This window comes from Emydura macquarii, unplaced genomic scaffold (assembly GCF_026122565.2).
Source record: "Emydura macquarii macquarii isolate MOO-44397 ecotype Brisbane River unplaced genomic scaffold, CSIRO-AGI_Emac_v2 contig_3692, whole genome shotgun sequence".
NCBI classification, from domain to species: Eukaryota; Metazoa; Chordata; order Testudines; family Chelidae; genus Emydura; species Emydura macquarii.
The window spans coordinates 8,140,462-8,156,292 of record NW_027133829.1 but is presented as its reverse complement, the minus strand read 5'-3'; the positions used below and the strand labels follow the sequence as shown (position 1 = coordinate 8,156,292).

General features: G+C 45.1%; 1 protein-coding gene across 6 annotated transcripts in view; it reads right to left on the bottom strand.

The window, feature by feature from the left end:
* SH3PXD2A (SH3 and PX domains 2A) overlaps positions 1-15,831 on the bottom strand; it is a 340,171-nt gene that overhangs the window by 112,477 nt on the left and 211,863 nt on the right. For 5 of the 6 annotated variants that reach the window (XM_067537043.1, XM_067537044.1, XM_067537042.1 and 2 more), the window contains one exon: positions 9,544-9,572. In XM_067537043.1, the coding sequence (XP_067393144.1) occupies positions 9,544-9,572 (29 nt within the window). Of the gene's footprint in view, positions 1-9,543; positions 9,573-9,728; positions 9,752-15,831 lie in introns of those variants that run through there. The other variant, XM_067537047.1, reaches the window with a different exon arrangement.

The following is a 15,831-nucleotide window of genomic DNA, read 5'->3' as shown; positions in this document are numbered from 1 at the left end:
ACCAGCAGAAGCTGGTCCAACAGACGATATTTTCTCACCCACCGTGTCTCTAATATCCGGGGACCGACATGGCTACAACTGCACTATGTACAGATGTGAGTCACATCACCGGGTGCTCGGCTGGAAGGCCCTCCGACACCACACGAGAACTCATGTTCTTGTGATGCAAGAACTCCCATAAACTAGCAAAGCCAACAGGAGCAGGACTCCTAAAGGAGCACCCTGGAGAAGTCGGCATGAAGCGGATGCTTCCTTTCTCGACAGATCCAGGGAGTTTGAGGCTCTCCACAACAGTGTGTCACACATGTATCCAAGGGCTAAGGCTGCACTCCATGATTCCTCCATCCCACTACCTTAGCCACTCCCACTGCACGCACCTTTTTTACTACTCCTGCAGCTCGTCCTTCTACTGTATCAGAACTTGATTGCCTAGAATTGTTCTCTTGACTATACACAGTTCAGTCATTGGGGGCAAACCTTTACCTTTTCTTAGTCCCCATCTCCTCTCACAGTGAAATGGGAAAAACCTACATCGTTAGGGCCAGTCAGCAGAAGACAGTGATCCTATATATCCAGCAGGGCACAGAATTCGTCAGGAGTGATCTAAAGTGGCATGAAATAAGATATCCTAGGAGTGCCTGTGTTTTCAGTAGCCTCAGGCAGATATCCAAAACATCTCATTTAAACAAAAAAGAGTTTAAAATCTGGGATAAGTTTCCCTGCATTGAATTACTGCAGACTGGACTCAGTGCGTCAGTTGGCTTGTGCAGATCCAAATCTCCACTGAACAGTAATAATGCAAAATCTCCCCCCCTCCCACACACACTTCAGCCTTAGCACAGCCCTTAAATTCAAGAGTAACGTGGAAGGAGGGTCACTCACTGTACTCAGCAAGTTTGTTCTGCAGGGTTTGAAACCAAGGGCCTGAAAACAGTGAGGACCTGCCAGGGCCAGGACAGCTACACCGGAAACCTGAAGAACAAGTTGAACTTACCACACACAAACTCACTAGCTTAGGAAGGATCCTATTCTGTTAAAGGTTCCTGGAGATCAAGAACTTCTCTGTGATTAACAAAAGGTTAATCTGAGGGTCTCCATCTGAATGACACTGTCCCTAAATTCTGCTTATTTCAATGTTAGGCACCTAAATACAATTGAGGATCTGAGCCTAAGTGTTTGATCCTACTAGGTGCTGAGCACTCCTGAGACGGGCCAAGCACCCTCAAGTCCCATTGGCAATCAACACCTTGCAGTACCAGGCCGATATTATGCATTCCCAGTAGTTTTTGTACATGGCTTTTTTATATCTGGTGCTGGTTGTGCAAACTTTCAAGTCCCGTCTCATTAATTCCTCGCCTCCCCAACTATTTTTAAAATAAAGAGAAACGCTTGGACAAGAAATATTCTGGCAGCGCCTGCTGTATTTTGTTTTTAATTCCATACAGTGATTGCAATGGCTACATGAAGCCAAGGAGCTAATCCAAGGATAAGTTATTTCTTCACAAGGTTGATCAAAATTACTGTTAGAAGTTAGACCAACAATTGAAGAGCAAGTTAGGAAATTCCATTTGACAAGACTAAGCAGCCAGTCATCCACCCTTGCTGACACAGGCCAAACAGCACACCAGGAATTCCAGTCCACCATTTCTCTTTCTACATTGTTTTCCCACAACACAGGGAAGACAAGCAGTCATTGCGCATAAGTGATTTATTGAGACAAAGGTGAGCATGTGCTTCAGGCTGCAGTGATCCATGTCAGAGACTACAGAAGTCTTAATCTCACTAAAACGTAGCCTGGTCTACACTCACCTGGCAATTCGATGGCAGTCGATGGGAGTTACACAAGCTATGTGGAGTAGCTTGTGGAACTCCCGTTGACTGCTGTGCTTCCCTTCTGCGCGGGGTCTTCACTGCACTGCACCGCACCGACGGGAACTGTGTCCCTGTTGACGCAGCGATACGCCACTTGAAGGAGTGGTTTATCAGCGTCGACTTCTGGATAGATTGAGTGGGTCTTCACTGACCACTCAATTGATCCAGATAGATCAACTGATGGTGGCGACTTTGCCGCCATCAGTATAGACATACCTAGAGAGCCACATGGTCCTGGGGCACTGACATCCTCAGGCAGATTTCAATGTCTTACAAAATATTTTCAACATTTTTGACTACTGAGGTGTTTCAACTCTCAAATTCACCTGTTTAGCCTGAAACACTGCCCTCCAATGGGACAGGTTCCCCCGCAAGTAGCGGAGGGGGGGAGTCAGTTTGAGAGAGGAAGAAGGTGGTGAATAGAATAGCAAGCAAGACTGAGGGCAGGTTTACACTTAAAACACTAAATGGAAGACACTACCTATGCTGACAGGAGGCTTCTCCACTGGCATTAAGTACTTTATCTCCAAGAGGTGGTAGCTATGTAGATGGGAAAATTCTCCTGTCGATTTAGCACTGTCTACAGCAGAGCTCAGGTCAGTTTAATTGCGTCGCTCAGGGGTGTGGATTTTTCATACCCTTGAGCAACGGAGTTAACCACTTTTGCTTGTTAAAAAACCCTCTGATTTAACTCCCTCTTTCTCCTCCATGGTCAGATTTTAGTAGTGCTCCTCAACGTTCTAATCCATCATCTACAAAGGAAATTGCATTTGATTACGAGGTAGATGTTTCAGAGTGCTCCAAAGGATTCCCGGTCTCGATGTATTCACTGGTAGGGCTGATCATCCTGATGCGAAGACCTAAGTGTACTAAATCCCAGACCCAGGGAAGTCGTTTATCACAAAAGTACACGAAACCCAAATAATTAATTTTCAGATACGTTTAAAGATCCCCTAAATACAATTTAGCCAAGTGTTAGCCCGTGTCTGTTTTTGTTGTAACGGAGACAGCTCTAAATGACCAATCAATTGAATTAAATGGTCTGTATAACAATGAGCTATGATTGAATAATCCTGCTAAGAGAAGAACAAAACTAGCATACCAGACACGATCCTATCAAGGGAACAGCACCCTTAAGTACAAAGGAAGTTGGACACCAGGCTATAGGGAGACTCCACGTCTACAAACCAATCATTCCCGTGTGAAGATCACAAGGGTAGCAAGCAAGGGTAGCCGCTTTCAACTTCAGCTCTAAACAAACAGGTTTCTACTACATGAGCTAAAAAGGAGAGCTCCAGTAGTACTAAAACCACTATCCCCACTGTGTATCAGCTACTATGGATGTACCACAGGATAACTTCACTTACACAAAGCCAAGTCTGTTCTTTTGTGGTTATTTGCTTTGTAACTGCGATGAAGGATCGATTAAGCACAGAAATGTTAGCCTACTACAGGCATATTCTCCACATCATCACCAAAAGCCCTCAAAGAGGGCAGTTCAAATAGGAGTCAAGAAAATAAACTTCCCGTTAAAGAGAGCCTTTATAGAACAGAAGATGCAGAGAAGAGGTATGTTTGAGAGGGCTGGAAAAGATTTTTCCCCAGAAGTTCTTCCTGATCAAGGTGACGTGTATAAGATATCCTGAGAGAGTTGCTTTTACTGAAATGAATATTTCAATTCTAGTAGAGCTAGTGCTTCACTGTCAGCACTTGGGTACCACAGCAAATGGCAGGTGAAAACAACCTGAGGCTCAATTAAGTCCATAGAACACATATGCCTTTCAAACCACAAGCAAAGGAAAGAGCTCCATGGATAAGAAGTCAGGATGGAAGAAAATAGTGATGGAAGGTTCTCCGGCTCCACCCACAATCTAGATCAGAAATTACACGCACGCACAAAACAAGTCATTAAAGTGTTATTACATGGATTTCATTCATTTTTCAAGTAGACGCCCCATTTCAGTAATGGGGGTAAAACACTCAACTATTTTTGAGCTGTCTGCCGCAGGCTGAATAAACATCAGGACTAAGGTACAACGAACATTTTAAAATTGAAGTCAATTTAAAACACATGATTTAAATTGTTTTTAACATTCACAGCAGAAGTTCTCTTTGCATGTGGACAGTCAAAATTGCGAGAGTGGATGTTATGTACTTGTTTCTTTAGTTTAAGCGTTAATAAAATTTCAAAACGTATATAGCAATTTCTAATAAGTTCCACACTTAATGCTCATCTGTGTCGAAAGTCTCAACGTCGTCATCATAACATCACCAGAAAATGAACAAAAATGTATAAGCAAATTGGCTGTGCTATATTCCCACCCCATGCCCATCTCCTCCTACAGACAGGGGTTTTTTGTTTTTAAAGTCGGCCTTCCAAAAAAACAAACTCCCCTTTCCTCTGAGTTTATCCTAAAAAAACCACTCTGCATCTGCATGACTGATGCAGCCATAAGTATGTGTCTCCCCTATCATGAAGTAACATCCTGCAGCAAGATACTGTGACAGAAATGACCCCTATAAAAATATGGAGTGTGTCCAAGACTGTTGTGTTCTCTGCAACACCAGATGGCTAGAACTAATTGCTGAGGAAGCAGCAGGTTAAATCACCACACTTTCAGGGGATGTGCCAGCACCAGTTTTCATAGCTCAAGTTGGGGTTGGGGGGGGAGGGAGGGAAGGGAGTCGATAATTCTCCAAAGTTATAACCAAACGGTGTCTTCATCATGGAAGGACTGGGACTCACGCCAACTTCCTCGTGCCCCAAGCCGCTGATTATGCCAGGACCCAGATGCTTCTGCTATGAGGTTTGGGCAAATCTGACAAGTTCCTGCCATGAGGCACGCAAAAGGAGAAGGGCAGAACCATCTTACCCTAGGATGCTCAAATTGCTTTTGGCCAGCCACACAACACGACAGCATCTCTTAGCTTACTCACCGCTGTAGGAAACTGATGAGACCGAAAAATGCTTTAAAACCACTTTAACCCTTAGGATACTGGCTAATCCTAAACCATTTCCACAGTGCACAGATGGGAACGTGTAGGGTTTGGATAATGGATTAACCTAATTTGGTGTGTGTAATGCTGCGTGCAAATAGCCAGTAATAGATTTAAAATGCTCTCCTTACTCGGATTCAGAGAAAAAAAAAAAGCACCAAAAAGGGAAACTTCCATGGAACTGGTGCCTAATTGAACAATAATGGAAATCAGCTGCTTTTCTCAGATACCTGGGAGATGTGGAAATTTGGACGTGTAAAGGAATTCCTTCCCCTTTTGTCTCACAGGGCCTTGGGAGAGACCTACCAGGGATACTCCATTCTGAACACATGGGATATGCCCACCTGCTCCATTCCTTGGGATTTCATTGGGGCCCCTTTAGGCACAGATTGAGGCCAGTCCTTCAGGGTTGCTATAGTTCAGTGACAGTTAATTCCTCCCCACCAACCAGTTCAGATGTGATGCATGCCCTTTCTGAAGCATATCGGGGCAATACATCTCCCAAATGAGAGCAAAGGTTACAGATTAGGCCTGGATCATGCAATCAGATTCATGCAGGCAGGTCTCTATCTGGGCAGCACCCCAAAGATTTCAGTGGGACTCCATCCACTCAGATCCGACGGCAGGATTGGAGCATATGTAATTTGATTCTCTGTGGGGGTAGGGACCACCTTGTTGTTCTGTGTTTATATAGTGTCTAGCACAATGAGGTTCTGGTCCATGACTCGGGTCCCGAGCTGCTGCCAATACAAATAAATAGTGATAATAAAGCTATATACACATTACACATGTGGCTCAAAAACAGACAGCATCAACATAAAACTCACTTTCTTATTCTCCTGTACTAGATCAAAGACGTTGAATGACAGTTCAGACCACCACAAAGTAGCTTTAAAGCCAGTGTCTTTGAAAATTTTTAGAGTTGGGCAAACATTCATTAAGTTCTGAACTCATCCAATCTCCCAGATTTTTGTTTTTAATTCGAGACTGATCTGGGGTCTGAATAATGCGCATGTGTGAAGAAATAAGGCCGTCAGTGGTCTCCTCGTGCATGCATAGAATTCCTATTGCCTCTTCGACGCTTGTGTCAGCCTTACTGATGCCTAAAATGCAACAGTTGCAGAATTCCAGTGAGACCACACTGCGCATAAAGTAAAAGCCTTTTTACAACACACCAGCTAGGCAAGCCTCAAGACTTGTTTACTGTTTAGTTTTTGCTGGAGGGCTGTTTGTATTTTTTATTCCTTGTTGAGGGAGGGATGTGGGTTGTGGTTTTTTCCCCCACTTCTTTGGAAGAGCTGCTTTTTTAATGCAAGTTTTTAAGCAGTTTTGTCCTCTTAAAAAGCATCTGGCCACATGTGCAATAAAGCCTATTTGTATTTGCTTTATCATCTGTTCAAGTGTTGTTCTAAGGTGGGTCTTTAACAAAGGATATTAATTGCAAGCGAAAATATTCTCACGAGGTGCAACTTTTAGCTAGTCCATGAGGTTAGTTGTGTTAGTTCAAAGTGGCCGCAGGTTGTAATATTCAGTTTCCCTTCCATAATAGTTAACTCTGAAAATACAGTTCACAGTTTATTTGTTTAAAGTGGTGAGAGACAATGGTTAGAGAGTGAAAGTTTCCTTGACTCAAAGAGATTTAATGCTGAGCTTACAACAACTAAAAAAAAGCTTCAAAGGACCCCCCACGAGGTTATTTTTAATTATTCTGTTATTTTTGAGGAGACTAAATTCAGACACAAGTGTTCGTGTTATTTTTATGATTAATTTTTAATATTAACTGAAACATATGCTGTGATCACCAGACAAAGTTATTTATAACTAAGTCAACGTATCCAGACAGTGGCTTTGTAGGAGCATTTTAACCCATTTTGTTGTTCTAAATAAGAAGAACCCAATTGATTCCAAATTCCCACAAAGTTAAACCAGTTTGTTCCAACAGATTTGCACACTGTATCAATCCAAATCCTTAAGAGATGCCATGTGAGCACCCAGATCTCTTACCCTTTAAGAGAGCAGGCTCTGCGACAGCTACAGGCAAAGGGGAAATGGAGCATTTGCCAAAACATGGCACCCCCTCAACTAAGATGGCTCCCCAAAGAAGAGTGAGGTGGAGGGGGCAGCTGAAGTTACAGGATACATTGTCCCTAGCATTCTGTTGCCTCTTCACGCTTACAAGTCACCAGCTCTGACCTCCATGCGCGAAGGAGCAGGAGAGGAGGAGGAAAGGGATAGGTAGTTAGAAAACCAAATGGTCAGTGGGTTCCTAATAAGGAGGACTATCTTCATTCCCCTTCTATAATCTGGTAAACTGAGGCACAGAGGGTCAAACGCCTCCCTAGCATAAGTAATGACAGAATTACACCAAAGATGAATTTAACTCAGGGACTAAGGCCTAGATAAGTGGTTTTCAACCTTTTTTTCCATTTGAATGCAGGTGCAGACCCCTTTGGAAAACTTAGGGGATAGCTTGCAGATCCCCAGGGCTCTGCGGACCAGAGGTTGAAAACTCGTGGCCTAGATCAGAGACATTTAACCCCCTAACTCCAACTGATTCCAATGGGAGCTGGCCTCCAGGCGTAAGTAACATGCTTGAGGTCACAGCAAGTCAGTGTGAAATTTAGAACAGAACCCAGCAGTCAGACGTCTAGCCGGTGAAACCTCAAGGTTAGGAGTCGAGAGCACCTCTGACTGCTAGTGACAGAAGCAAGATGTGTCAAGGACCCATTTTAAAATATAAAAAACAAAACAAAAAAAATCTCTGCAGAGTCTAATTGTTCACAGATGTGCTTCAACTGGGACATTTTTAGGTGTGCCCCTTTTCCAGAGCTTTAGCTGAATAGCAGGGTTCCCAGATGTTCAGTTTCTGACCAGAAAATCTGCTTGAAAAGGGAACCTGGCAGCGCCCAGTCAGCAGTGCAGACCGGACACAGGAAGTCCGGTTATCCGCAGTAACCAGCCTCTGCCACTGGGGGGAGAGGGGCGGGAAGAGCAGCAGGCTCCTAGAACCTGGAGGAGCTGCTCTGCTTGGCGGCTGACGGAGAGAACCTGGCTCCAGGCTCCCCAGCAGAGAGGTAGGTACCAGCCACCTGTGGGGCAGGGGGAATTCCCTCCCTCCCCCCACTCCAGAGATTGGAGGGGTGGATGTGGCGGCGAGTGGGCGAACCGAGGGGGGGACAGAGTGGACCCGTTACTAACCTACTTCCTATTGACAGGCCCACTTAAATCAGGTAGCTGGTATTGTCGCTAAAAGAGGCATTTGGGGTCTGACCATAAGAATCCTTCAGTCTTGAGTGGGAAAGGTTTTTAGCTGTAACCCGGATACAGTTTTTGTGGCGGGCTAGCTAGGAAGATTAAAAAACTGCCACACCTGTGCTATGGTTTATGCTGTCAAGCCAGTGCCTCGCATCACATGGGTTCCACCATAACCGTGAGTATTGCTTAATTCCCTAGCACACTATTGTAAAGGATATTGCCATTCCAGAGCCGCGTAGGCAACAGGCCGACAGCGTCACATGGCACAATCAGTGAATCCGGAGGAGAGCAGAGCCAGATGACAGCAGCCCATTAGTGGATTAGCTTATTGCAGGATTGCTAACACAGAGCATTCATAATTTAACTGACCAATCAATCCACGTAATGCCATTCTTGGAGAAGAGTGTGACCTTTTCACTCCCTGGGAACAGTATGGTGGGTGGAGATCTGCTATAATACCACTTGGGAAAAAAATGCCACACCCAGACCAATATTTCCAGAAGTGGCTATATGTATCTATGCATCCAGAAGGCTGAGATACATTACACTTAACCTTTTCAGAAGCATAGAACACCCAGAACTCCCAAATGGAGTTGCTGGGATCTGCAGATGCTCAGAAGCCCTGAAGTAAGGCCTACCACGTCCAATGTAGGGCAATCAATCAAACAAAGTAACCCATAATTATTAGTCACTTGAAAAACTGTCTGAAAAAAGATGTCACTGCATAAAGGAGAGAGAGAGAAAAAAGAATGGATTTATATTAGGTTAGGGAGTATCTTTTATTGGACCAATTTCTGCTGGCAAAAGAGAAGCTTTCAAGTGACACCGAGCTCTTCCTCAAGTCATTTACATTGTCAGATTGGGATTACAAAAGGTAACAGCAACAAGGGTACACAATAGATACCCCAATCACAGCCTCGGAGTTGGTCTACACCCCAAGCCAGGTGCAAATCTACCCTCATACTGAGGTACTGACAAGGCAGGACTAATTCAAGCACAACACACACAAGATGCCTTTGGGGCAGTAACTGGGCAGGGTCCACAAAATAAGGCTCAGACTGCAAGAGAATAGTATTTCTACTCCTTCATAAGGAAACAGAAACAGCTCTTGGATCATGCTCAGGTAAAAATGCTCAGAAAGAGGACTTTAATTTAAGGCAGCTGCCTTCTTGGACTAGAGAAAGATGTGTATAACTGCAATCAGAAAGGGGCTAATCATTTTTATTTCAAATGCAGTTTAATAGAAAGACAATTTTCTCTCTGCACAGCTATATAATCTGTTTGATGCCCCTGTCTCCACCCATCCTGAGCAGGAAAGAGTCAAATCATCACACAATTTCATGCAACAGGAGATAAAGAGAAGGCTCCTAAAAATCTCTCGAGAGAGCCATGCAGCAGATGGAGAATCTGGTCTCTTACCTGATTTTCTCTTTGAGGATCCATATTCCCTGAAAAATAGGCAACAACAGATAGACATGGTTAGTGTTTGGAATGCAGGGAAAGAAAAGGGTGGCTCCCAGATTCCCACCCATACACTCAAGGGCTCATCCTCTGCTCTCCCTCCTTTAAACTGGAGGCTAGGACTACAAGGCATTGACACACACAGACTTATACACTCTGATCAGCAGCTCGTCAGCAGCAAAAGCAGCAGCTGGTGCTTCTGCTGCACAACGGGGGCCAATGGACCATGTGATCCCAGAGAGAGCAAACCATCTACAACCAGCAAAGCAGGGGAGAAGAGTGCCTTCCTCCCCCTTAAATCAAGCTATTTAATGTTCTGTTGCTGAATTAACCCATTACATTCCCCCAGAGAGGTAAAAGCAAGTCAAATACTTTCTGCAAGGTGAGGTGGCTACAGTCACAGCTTGCATTGCTCACAGTCCCTTTATTTCAAATGCTAATTAACATCTGCAACCCCAGCCGCTTCTGGCTCTCTCTGTCAAACACTTGCCCCCTCTTTAAAGAGGAAAACTTAATTCCTTTTTGTTGTTTTCAGGATGGAAAATGCAGCTTTTCTTCGGGACCCAGAAAGTGAAGGGAGCTGGTGCTTTTGCTCACTGTATAATATGTGAAAGTGCTGGAAGTTGCTATCCCAGGAAAGGGGAAGAGAGTGCTGAACAGAGTCTGGAGGAATTGGAGAAAATGGTTTCAGAATAATTAGAAGGGGGGGGGGGAATATTTAACTATGGTAACTACTTCTTCCCACTCTCCCAGTGTCCTCTCTATCTTGGTCTGTGAGACCCTGCTTATGAAATGGGATGTGTAGTCAGGATCCTGGGCTTGTCTGCTAGAGATGCCACTGGAGGATTGAGGCATTAGTTTGTCAACTCTTTGGGCCATGACTGTCTTGTTTTTTGGCTCTTCTACAGCTCTGTGCACTTTGTTGGGACTTCTGATAAACCTGGGAAACACCAATTATCCCAACCCGGATTGTCCAAAGTTCAGAATGTTTTGGGGATAATCGGAAATGTGTATGGAAATGAATTTTGTTTTCCCGAATGTTTTGGATCTATGCCCAGGACGTTTGGATAGCCAGGATTTACTTCCAGTGAAGAAGAAGAAAAATCCCAGTTTCTTTTGGGGCCTCTTCAAATTTTCCAGTCTCACCTATGTCTCTGAAATGCAGTTTTCTCATCAGTCATTTTTGTAATTATGTTTGACACAAAGCTCCTATCGTTTATAAACAAACTGGTTTTTTTGCCCAGAAGCAACATCATTTTTCTTCCACGGTCACAGAGATATACTATGGGATCTCCTGAGGTCCCGTCCAACCCTACTGTTCTATGATTCTATGGGGTAGCAGCTGGGGCACTATGAACTCCATCTATTCTGCTGCAGCAGGCAGCAATGCCTGACTCCATGTTTATTTTTAAAAGGCTGTTCGTTTGCACCCCTTTTCTGCTAGTGTAAGTGACAGTGTAGGAACAGAATGCTTCTGATACTGCCACCCTTACTAACTTCAGAGGATGCTTGGTCTGAGTCTGAAGTGCAGGGCTATTATTTCAATTGTAAGTGCCTCAGGGCAGGGACCCCATCTTCTCCTGCATCTTGTACAGCACCTAGCACATGACCAGTACTTAAATCAAACAATAAACTGGGACCTGCATCAAAAACCATCCACCAAGGAGGAGTTTAATATTTCTTTAAATCCCCAGGAAAGGACCCTTTTCTGCTAAATGTCCTAAATCATCCAGTTCAACTTCTGTGTCACTTGCAATCTAAAAAACCTTAACATTACAGAGAAGTTGTATGGCACATCCTCTCTTTGGAGACTGACGTGCATGTCACAGTCAATTATAGATTTAAAAAAAAAGACAAGAGCTATTTAGCATGACAATTGGAAAGGTGCCTAACAAAAGAGGATCCTTGTTATAGTTGAGTCAATAAAAGTATGAACAAAAATGTACGCTACTGAGAAGACTGAAAGTGCATATAGCTTCCAGAATGGACCGTCCGTGTTCTTCAGCCAGGATTCTCATTGTCTGATTTGTACGTGGCCGTGGGAGGTTTCTCTTGAAGCCCACATAGAGACTGTGCAATTCCATTTTCTGCAGCTGTCCTGGGAGGGAATTGTCTGAAAACCAACACCCTTCCCGACCAAGGGGTTGGCTTTAGGGGTGCACTGCAGCCCTCCACAGCCACGATGCCAGCTGACAGTCTGCAGTGACTGTCACTGACTTTCTGTGCTGCCTTTGCAGAGGGTCTCACTTACTGGGTCCGTGTAAGCAGAGCTCCAGCGTCCCTGCCATTTACTGAGCCTCATCCAATCTGTGGTGATATATTCAGAGCCGACGGAGACCACCTCTCTGATAGACTGAGGGTGCAGAGGCTGCCCTGCACAGACACACCTCCTGTGACTGCCCCACCCCCACGCGCTCCGAAGGGGTACCATGGAATGGAATATTTTATGGAGTTCCTCCATTAACGGGCATATCTCGCTCACTAAGCATAAGGTCTCTTGGAATACATCTAGGCAGTCCATGGCCATGAGCCTCCCAGCCTTGGTTGACAGAGCTGCAACTTCAGAGCCTGCTATTCTCAGAGCGCTCGCACGAGCCCCGTTAGCCCAAGTCTAGCAACCAGGCTGGGAGGCTCACGGTTGAGGGCTGTGTTGGCCTATCCTTGGAATCGGTAAAAGCAGGCCCAGCTTCTAGTCATTTAGTACAGATTTGTGACTGTGATGTTCTTCCCCAGCCAGAGAAAATAGCATCTGCAAAGCCTGAGGTGCAGGGAATAGTTGTCATAATTAAGAACATGACCATGACCATGCTGTGGTCCATCTAGCCCAGTATCCTGTCTTCCGACAGTGGCCAGTGCCAGGTGCTCCAGAGGGAATGAACAGAGCAGGGCAGTTATCGAGTGATCCACCCCCTATTGTGCAGTCCCAGCTCCTGGCAGTCAGAGGTTTAGGGACACCCGGACCATGGGGTTGCATCCTGACCATTTTGGCTAATAGCCATTGATGGACCCAACCTCTATGAACGTATACTTCTGGTCTGCACAGCATGCCCTGGCAATGAGTTCCACAGGGTGATTGTGCATTGTGTGAAGAAATACTTCCTTATGTTTGTTTTAAACCTGCCGCCTATTCATTTCAGCAGGGGACACCTAGTTCTTGTTATTTACCCCTTCACATAACACGCTTCCTTATTCACTTTCTTCATACCATTCATGATTTTCTAGACCTCTGTCATAACTCCCTTTTCTGAAATGAACAGTTCCAGTCTTTTTAATCTCTCCTCATTTGGAAGCTGTTCCATACCCCAATTATCTTTGTTGCCCTTCTCTGTACCTTTTGCAATTCTAATATCTCTTTTTGAGATGGGGTGACCAGAACGTTACACGGTATTCAAGCTGTAGGTACACCATCAATTTATATACTGGCATTGTGATATTTTTTGTCTTATTATCTCTCCCTCTCCTAATAGCTCCTAATTCACTATGGAGTACTGCTGAGGGAAGTTACAGACCAGGTATTTCATCAAAAGGAACAGAAGCTACAGGGAAAGTAAATAATCTTTCCATCCATTTATTAGTGTTTGTCATTTCTATTTCCAAAGGAGGCAAAACGGCAACAGACACCAAGTGGAGGAAGTTAATCTGTATCCTCCAGAGCATTTAATACACAAATTCGTACATTAAAATCAGTTCACATTTGCTGGCTTTTTCCAAGTCTTGTATAAATACACTATATATGCGTATGTTCCCATGCTCTTCAATTCCTATGAGTCTTTGAGGCTGTGGGGAGTCAATGGCACTAGGATGGATGTAATTTCAAATAAACCACTCCAACTCTCATTCAATTTCCTATGAATTGGCAGACAGCCAAAAATACTGAAATCCATTAAGTAACTTAGTAACAGTAACAATGACTTCCCCCCTTCTAAAGGCTGATCTGGTTTGCATACTGGATTATCAAAGATTGTTGCTGTTCTTAGAACCATTTTCTCAATGCTGTCAACATCAGATTCTGACACAGTATTTAAAAACACAATACACCAAAATCCCTCTCTCCCCTTCATTAAAACGTTGCCATCTTCACCTTAAGAACCGGTCCTAAAACATGAGTTTTTCCTTAGTGATTTTATTCAAAAGCCAAACTGACATTCACTCTATGGCTTTTTAGACAAAGCATGATTCCAAAACCAGAGCCCCTAGGCCTGAGGTCTCCAAACCGTGGGGGGCACAGAGGAACGTTGGGAAGGTGTGGCAGGGCCAAGGCCAGCACCGATGGGAGGGCAGGGAGGGAATGCCACACAGCTCTGCCCTGCCTCCCGCTCCGCTCCAGCTCCTGGCCCCAATCACAGCCCAGTTCCTGGCCCTGGCTGCAGATCCGTTCCCAGCCCCAGCTCCAACCACGGCTCCCAGGGGGGTGGAGGGGCATGGACAGATTCCATCAGGGGTAAGGGGGGGATGCACCACTACCCTAGGACTACCACTATGTACTGTCTGTATTATGGTAGCACATATTACAATCAGGGCGCCACTGGCACGTAAGAACTTCCCAATTATAGCTTTACTTTAATCCTTGGACAGCTGGAATTTCAATGAGAGAACGGGGTAAAACTCCGAACTCTCCTGCTCAGAAAGCAAAGGTCCTACCCCTGGAGGTAAAGAGGGATCTCCATTAGCTTTCTGATACCCAGCTGAGCGATTCCAGTTCTGTCCATCAGGCGGAGGAGTGCACTCTTACGCACTTGGTCTCTCTCGGTTCGTTACCCTCGTTTGTATCTCAAGACAAAGAGTTAACAAATCATAAAGAGCACAGTTAATCGCTTTCCCTTCTCCCCAAGACAAACAAACAGATGCAGGCTTTTTTTCCCCCAAAGCATCTTATTCATTTCCTGATATAAATTGTTGCATTGTGGGCCCTCTTGAACATGAATCTGTCCTTTCTGAACAGAGATCCAACTTTCCAGTAGTCTCAGAATGGGCCCCATTGTGATGATACTGAGACGTCTAAGACTCCAGAATTCTTTGCTGCAAGCAAAAAAGTGCTTGAGGGGGGAGTAAAAGTCTGGTGACCTGACTCCAGACACAGGGATTTCTTGTTGGCCTGAAATCCTTGTTTGCTGCTAAGTGTGTTAAGGCAACATTGTGTAATCAGCTTCATCAGAGAAAGGGAGCACACTGAAGAGGTGACTTTGCCTTTCCGACATCTCTCTGTTATCTTCATAGTGTTACTCAAGTGCTGGCATGCGACAGACTAGCCCAGTTACCACACACTTCTGGCATGGCTGCAAGTTTCTAACTCCGTAGTATCACATTTGTTGCTCAGTTATGCTCACTGGGACAAATCTGACTCCAGCCTTACTCGATGAAGCCAAGAGGGTGAAATCAGTCCAGGTTCTGCCTGAGAAAGGCTACTTACAAACTTGGGGGCTGACTGTACCTCCAAGATAACGCACGGATTGGGAGAGCTATCCCTCTCTCACACAGAAGAGGTGGGAAGGCGTTCAGAGCCCTCTGGAGCAGTGTTCCCTCTACCTTTGCTCCAGATCCTCCAGCTCCAGGGAGTCGTACGTAAGGGGTGGTTTGAGGCCAGTGACACACACTGTCCCCCTTCCCTACCGGTTCTGAGGGGATCCTCGGATCAGCCACCAACTGTGGAACCCTGTTGGAGCCTCCAAGGAGCAGGAGTAGGGGGAAGCAGGGAACATCCTCCAGCGGATGATTCCTTGGTGGGGGTGAGACTGGATTCCGGTGTGAGGAAATTCAGAATCGGCCCTTGCTCTACTTATTTTTATTTTATTTTATTTTAAGATGAAGTTACTCTCCTGGAGGAAGTCGGGGCCTCGGTATTAAGTGCTCAGCGTTCCATTAGGCCACAAGATATACAGCACTGGGGCACGGTGAGGGACGCCCGGCCTCTCAAGCCAACCCAGCCAGCAGTGAGAGAGGGTCCCTCGAACCAGGAGACTTTGGGAATGTTGTGACAGTCAATTAAAGCCATGTGATCATCTCCTGTAAGGGTCACCCAGCACTAGGAAATACAACATGGCTGTTTACAGCAGGCTTTTTCCTGGAAAGATGCAGTACAAAAACAAGGTCTTGCCTAAGAATCACATCCCCATCTGTTTCTGCTTTGCTCTGTTTATCCCATCCTATTGTGAGTTTCTCCACAGGAGATCAAAATGTATTTACCTCACCCAGGGCTTGTTCTGCAAAGTACAGAGCACCTCCTGAAAGCCGACCTCACGGCTGTCC